This window comes from Siniperca chuatsi, linkage group LG20 (genome assembly GCF_020085105.1).
Source record: "Siniperca chuatsi isolate FFG_IHB_CAS linkage group LG20, ASM2008510v1, whole genome shotgun sequence".
NCBI lineage: Eukaryota > Metazoa > Chordata > Actinopteri > Centrarchiformes > Sinipercidae > Siniperca > Siniperca chuatsi.
In genome coordinates, this window is record NC_058061.1 from 15912405 (window position 1) to 15919424 (window position 7020).

At 38.2% G+C, this 7020-nt stretch overlaps 1 protein-coding gene across 5 annotated transcripts in view; it reads right to left on the minus strand.

Annotated features, from left to right (window-relative positions):
* Window positions 1-5971, minus strand: part of LOC122868112 (myoferlin-like) — a 28402-nt gene extending 22431 nt beyond the window's left edge. For 4 of the 5 annotated variants that reach the window (XM_044179746.1, XM_044179743.1, XM_044179745.1 and 1 more), the window contains exons 1-3: window positions 5704-5970; window positions 4658-4713; window positions 4145-4236 (exon numbers count right to left, since the gene is read on the minus strand). In XM_044179746.1, coding sequence (XP_044035681.1) covers window positions 4145-4236; window positions 4658-4713; window positions 5704-5791 — 236 coding nt within the window. In that variant the 5' untranslated portion in view covers window positions 5792-5970. Of the gene's footprint in view, window positions 1-4144; window positions 4237-4657; window positions 4714-5703 lie in introns of all 5 variants that reach the window. The other variant, XM_044179740.1, reaches the window with a different exon arrangement.
* Window positions 5972-7020: the final 1049 nt, after the last annotated feature.

Genomic DNA, 7020 nt, shown 5'->3' on the forward strand with positions numbered 1-7020 from the left:
CAAAACTGTAACCTTCATGGAGGTTGGATTTATTGCAGGACTGTTGCATTGGACTGCATTAGTTTTTTGATAGGTGTACCTAATAAAGTGGCAACTCAGTGTATGTTTGGCTGAATAAAATACTGTTCACTGTATTGTGTCTAAAGTAACACAATGTAGCTAATGGAATGCAGTACATCAGGTAAATTGTATCAGTCTTTGGCAAAGCTTAAACAATCCTCCCCAAGACTCTTGGGAGGACTGAGTATTATTATTAATAAGGAATTTTCCAGAGACAGAAACTCATTTACTCACTACGGACCCTATCCAATGGCACCACTGAAGGCTCAGAATCATATACATCCAAGACTGGCCAGCTATGAAAGCTTTAAACTGGACCCAAATATTCAAAATTGTGTTTGTTTTCTGTTATGCTAACTTTTACTTGGCCTGAATGGAAAATGTCAAAGAAAATTGCAAGGAATAAGACAACTGCTGTGCTGTGAGAAGCTGACTGAATTTACATCAAGTAATTTAACCTTGACTTCTATAAAAAGGAATCTTCAAGGACAAAGTAAATACTGAAAGCATACATCGAAGCATTAGATCATATTTGTATGATCTTGTCTTAATACTGAGCAGCAAAGCATCTGACATGTAAGATTTCAGTATAAATATTTAAAAAGTTCACTTTAAATATACTAAATACCATACAATTATGCTGCACTCCACTGAAGTAGAACAGAGTAAGATAAAAATAAATAATCCAATGTACAATTACTCAGACTTCATTATTAAACAGCTGCATATCAGGTTATCAACGCTTTATGGCCCCTACACAAATAATTGGGCAGAGTTTCATTGGGAGGAGAAAGGACGGAGTGTTGTTGTTTTGTCAGCGCTCAGTGCTCTACATCAGGAAGGAGGCTGACATGGGGATTGTCCAAGGAGTCAGTGACTCTATAAACTTGGTATGTAGCCTCAAAACTGACTGGGTGACCAACAATGCTTATGTGTAGTTTTCCAATGGCTTCTCAACAATAATGTTAACAGAATTTGGACTTATTTAAAGAGTGGCTTCACGTAGGATATGACATCCTTCTCTGTCCTATAAAATGACATGGGAGTTGTACAAAACTGCTTCTGCCAAACTATTCAAAAAGGTTGGTTAGACTCCTCTGTGTCCAGCTTGACTGCATTCTGATAAGGGCATTCAAATATGAAAGAGATTAAGTCATATAGTATGGTATCAAACCCTGACTAGTAGTGACACTAGCTTGAACATGTTCCAAAAGTTATAGGACAGTTACTACAGCCCAGTAGTGTATATATTTCAAACAGAATATGGAAGATGTGCTTTGACTCTCATTGTTTTCTATGTAAACACACAGTGGAATAATCAAAACACACTGTTAGACCATTGTCAAGCCCTGGTGAGTCACATCCCAACTCAGCTGATTAAGTCCCCACGTCCAAACAATCACACACAGACAGGGTGACATGATGTGTATGGAGTTATTACTGGATGTAGATACAGTTTTTCCCCCTTTTTCAGGATGTAAAAGCCTTCAATAGCCAGTGGAACAACAGACAGCAGTGCTTCTTGCGACCAGATGTGCAGTCAAACATAAACAAGTTTAACTTTCCGGCCTTTCCACATGTCCTGGTATGATGAATTTCTCACATCTAAGCCAAATAATTATGATCACTTACTGTATCCATGAGGGGGAAGAAGTGACTTTCAACACAAGCAGTTGAATGTCCTTGGCTGAGCTTCAGTTCAAAAAGTTAACACCCTCCGTCTGTTAGGGTAGGTGAGTGTGATCATACAGCTTATCTCAGATCTGTGACTAGGGTGTGAAAATCTGCTATCCCAGTTCCCTGATCATTGCTGTTGCCTCATATTGATCAACAGTTTTCAGCACTGCAAGGCTGAAATATTTTTCATAAACAAGGCAGGTGAACTATTTGGACAGACCGACTGATGTCTGACTGTGTTTCTTAAGACAGGAAATTAAACAATACATTGAGATTCTGATGAAAATTTTTTCCAGCCATATCCTGTGAAGAATTTTACCCTCGTTTTCACCATCCGCACATTTTACCATTACAAATGTGTTGCAAGCAATGACTTCTAAAAGACTCCAGCCCTTAAATTAGGATTGGCCTAGAGGCCCTTCTTATTTTTATTAGTAGGATAAAAAAAAAGCTCTGTAAAAGCAAGCAAAGCAAGTGCAAAGCAGGAGAAGACTTTTTGATTCATTTTTAACCATGAACTAGTTTTACTAATTTGCCTGTCTTGATACTTTTTAATTTTTAGCCATGCTAGCGGCGTGGCTTTAGGGATGGCAATGTCGGTCTGCCGGGCAGTCCACCACTTTGGTCTAGACTGAAATATCTCAACAACTATGCCACCATGAGGTTACTGACTAAATTCCTGTAAAACTAATGACATTCACATCACCTTCAGCTCTACTTGGCGTTAAGTGCTAATTAACAAATGTTAGCATGCTAGCTCACTAACTATTACCTGCTAAACCTCAGTATGTCAACATTGGCATTGTTAGCATGCTGACATTAGCATTTAGCTCAAAAGCACAGCCGTGCTTAAGTACATCCTCACAGAGCTGCTACCATGGCTGGAGACTTGTTTTGATCTGTCTGAAATACTTTGAGAACATGTACTGTATGCATAATGGCTTTCCTTCTTCAAATAATGTCTAAAAAAAAAAGATTGAAATTGAGGCAGATGGAAATCAAACCTCAATTATGTGTCATTTCACATCCAAATAATAAGTAAGGAAATTAGACATTTTGTCTCTGATTAAAACTCATGAAACGCACTATAGGCAGAGTTTGATTCTCAAATCTTATGATAAAGACTGCTTCTATTTACACAGGGGAACTTTATCCTACAATCTTCTTATTCTTTCCTAAAATATAATTAATTAGTTAAGAACAGGCCGACTGCTTCTTTGGTTCACTCTTGTTGCCAGGACGACAGGGATTACCCATAACAGCAGCTGGAAAACAGAGAAAAGAGAGAAGTCCTTTTCTGCTCCCACTGTGTAGATCTTTAGGGAGTGTGTCAGACGGGCAAGCCCAGTGGAAAACTTTACTCAATTTAACATGGAGTCACGTGTTTGAAACACACATTTGAAAAGCTCTTTTCTCAGTTTATGACCGTCCCGTGCACTGGGGAAACTTTTACTAGGTAAAGTATTTGAGCAGGGGGAAAAAAAATACATATATGGTGTGTTTGACATAAATTATTAAGACCGATACACTTTCATGTGCTTTGTTTTCTTACCATAGACAAAACTTTGATCGCAATAATTAGTGAGGTCGAGGGAACATTCTTTGTGGTTGTTCTAAATTGGTCCCATATGTGATTCTGGCTTTGTTCAGAAGTAGCAACCATGAGCTGTTTTGGAGCAACTTAGAAACATTTTGCATGACAGAACCTCTTCCTCACACAGTAATAAAGCAGTTCATACATGCTGTATGGTGTACTGCAATTACATCGCTACAATGTAGTTTGGCAAGTAACTGTCACATAAAGTGGTCTCCTTTAAGACACACAAATCCCAGAGAGAGCGAGAAGACAAACAGCGATTCATCCATCCATTGTTGCCCAATCAGGACCAGTCATCCCACACAGCACAGCATGTCTCAGCATGGCAGGCAGGGTGTGTGGGGGTAGACACAGACAGCTACATAATTCACACTGGGTTACTATGAAAATATTTTATTTCCTTTCCTTGTGTAGCCTACTACTGTGTCAGTGTTGATAATGATATGTATCCTAACCAGCGGGTGGTGGCCTTCGGCATATACAAATAACTATTTTGCAGCCATGGTACTTCAGAAGCTCTTCAGACTGAGACTGATTCATGATGGACTGCCTGTGTTGTATCAGAATAACTTTACTTTAAGAAAACTGACACCCATACAACTGAAAAAGACAGAGACGCACACACAAATCAGTTACTGTTGGCTAACCTGCTGTCTGAATAAAACAGATTTCTTTCCAAGAAGGTCTTTGTTCAGACAAGAAGAAGTTTGCACTGTGATTCAGTAAGGTGAGGCACTGTCACTGATCCATCTGTTGCACAAAGTATTAAGCCAATGCTAAAAGTGAGCTCAGCCGCTGTATTGCACTTACTTATCTTTGCCAATAGTTTCATAGTCTTTCACAATCACGTCTATGTAGGAGCTAGGGTCCAGTCCAGTGCCCTTCAGATCAAACTCAAGCACCTGGAAGACAAGATGAGGGACACACAGTCCATCAGATACGGTACTTCAGCTGCTGTTATGTCCTGAAGAAGCAAAATCTTATCTGAGAGCAGAGCCTTTAATTGAATGTAACCTGGCTAAATAATGATTTGGCAACCCAGCCGGTACGATACCAAACACCAAAACAATCATTTATATCAGTCTCTTAGTCCACTGTCAGTCAGTACATACTGTGACAGTCATATGATGATTTTCACAGTATTTACCAAGTGATGTCTAGTCATGTTTTGGAAGTGGGGATATCTTGTAATAAATCAAATACTCCTGTTTTCTTTAGCAGCTGATCTAAACTATCTTTGGTTAAGAATCTAAGTAAAAGAGTGAAGCGGGGATATCTGCATGTTTGACCGTGTGTGTGTGTGTGAGTGTAATGGAGATTTACCTCATTCCATACAGGATTCAACTCACTGTCAATCGATTTTGTTTTCTTCTTCTCATCTGAAAGTGAAATAATTTTTTGGGAATATTAATTGCATAATGTTTGCAGTTTCTCTCTCCATTTGACACTCATTTAAAAATGAAACATCAGTTTATTCTTTGCAAAGAAAATATTGTATGGTACATGATTTCACAAGATTAGGACACACATAGGTCAACCAACCCAAGAATACACCTAAACTAATTTAACCCATTTGTTTTGACAAAATTATTGCTGAATTAGGGTTTTTATCTAAAGTGGCATAGCTCTGCGTGCTTTATGACAACAGTGATGTTAGTGTCAGTGGGCTGCAGTTTCTGCCTTTAAAGGGAAGAAGGAAAAAAAAAAAAGAGAGAGAAGCGGCCACACCTGTGGGTGATGATGATGGCAGGGGTACAAAGAAAACAGCTGAGAGCAACTAGGGCTGACTGCAAGGATCATTTCCTCTTCAGGAGGAAATACCATTCTGTCTGATATCATTTTAATTCAGTGGCTAAAGTCTAATTTCCCTACAATTTCTAACTTGTCTTCTCCCTTTATCACAACCTACTTCTAAGCTCATGTGTACATATTGTATCCTACAGGTCCTAGCACAGTCCCTACCCAGCTGCCTTTGCATCTTGAAAATGCTGTGATATGTTGGGAAAGTCTTGGTGCAATACAAGTTATGCTGAAGTTTTTAAACATACTGCATTTAGAGGGAATACACTGATACTTAAACCTAAACTTTCTAAATTCTGAAAGAACTGTGTGCTTCAAGTTAATGCACAAGAAAACTAAAGAACAGCACATACTTAATGTTTTTGCATGGGCTACCATATAAATATATAGCAAAACTATTAAGCCCATAGTAACGTCATACTAGATAAAAGTAAAATCAATTGAGTGACTATAAACTTACCATTTTGTTCCAAAGACACTTTTTCCACTTCTTTAAGACCAAATATTAGGCTACAAGAGATTTTTCCCGCAGACTATTACACAACTCAAACTCTTAAAATGAGACTTACCTTTAAAAATCACAGAGGTAACTGGATCAGGATTTCCAACTTTCTTTTTAGGCAGGCCCTTAGCCGATTCTACTACAACCCGCAACATGGTTAAAATAAGAGAGGCTGAATCAGTGAAGTTGAGGAATGAAATGAAAAAAGTCTACACAGGACAGTCGTGCCCCATCACTGCCACACACATGGGAGAGCTGAGGAAGTCCCGTCGGTGGGAATGAGGGCGGGTCACGGGTATGTAATTAGTGGAAGATTGTGAGCTGCTGCTGCCATCGTGTGAGTGTAGCTGAGTGGAGATGGCTGAACGCACACTACAGTACTGACAGCAGAAGACAAGAGCTCACTAAATGCATGTTTTAAAGTGAAAAGATGGTATAAATTATTATCTAAATATCACAGTGGCTCCAAAGAATATCCTTTAACACATATAGCCTACTAGAAGGGTCACTGTATACAGAGTGAAGGGTAATAATAGTAACGGTGATTCTTCATTCAATCCAGAATAAAATAATATTTTAATATTTGTATATTATTAGACATATATCTCGGGTTACACTTTGTCTCTGCGTGTTTGAGCATGTTTTTCTGTGGCTCCACTTAGTGGCCGTACCGGGTAATAACATGTATTTTTGATAATCAGCACAGGGGCCACTCAAGGGGCCATTCCAGCCTAACAACTAAACGAACTAACCTTATCACTATTCCAAGGCTCTATGTAAATACATGTCTGAATAACATTGCATGTGCAGGGACAGATTTCAACCAAAGCAAAAATAGGCCTGCCTACAGAATATGCAGCATATGTAATGTGTCCATGAACATCTTATATCATCAGAGCTCAGTGGTGGAAAGTACATCTACTAGTTTTAGAAGTTTACAAGTTACATTTACCGGTACAATTTTGAGATAATTGTACTTTTTACTCCACTACATTTATTTGATAACTTTAGTTACAAGTTACTTTGCAGTTTCAGATTAATACAAAATATAATCAATAAATAAATTATGACAGATTATTGTAGGTTAAGATAAGACTTTATTGACCCCCAGCACTGCATAAAGAAAATAAAATTAGCTCCACCTTTACCAACTGCAACATTAATGCATTAATCCAATAATATAATATACATCTTTCTGAAATTGGCCATACTGCATAATGAGTACTTTTACTTCTGGTACTTTAGTATATTTTGATGTTAACAGAGTATTTCTACACTGTGGTATTGCTGCTTTTATTTAAGTAAAAGATCTGAGTACTTCTTCCACCACTGTTGGTGCTTCTTAAGTCAGCAGCTCTGCTGTTTTTCTCTAGCCAGGTAATAA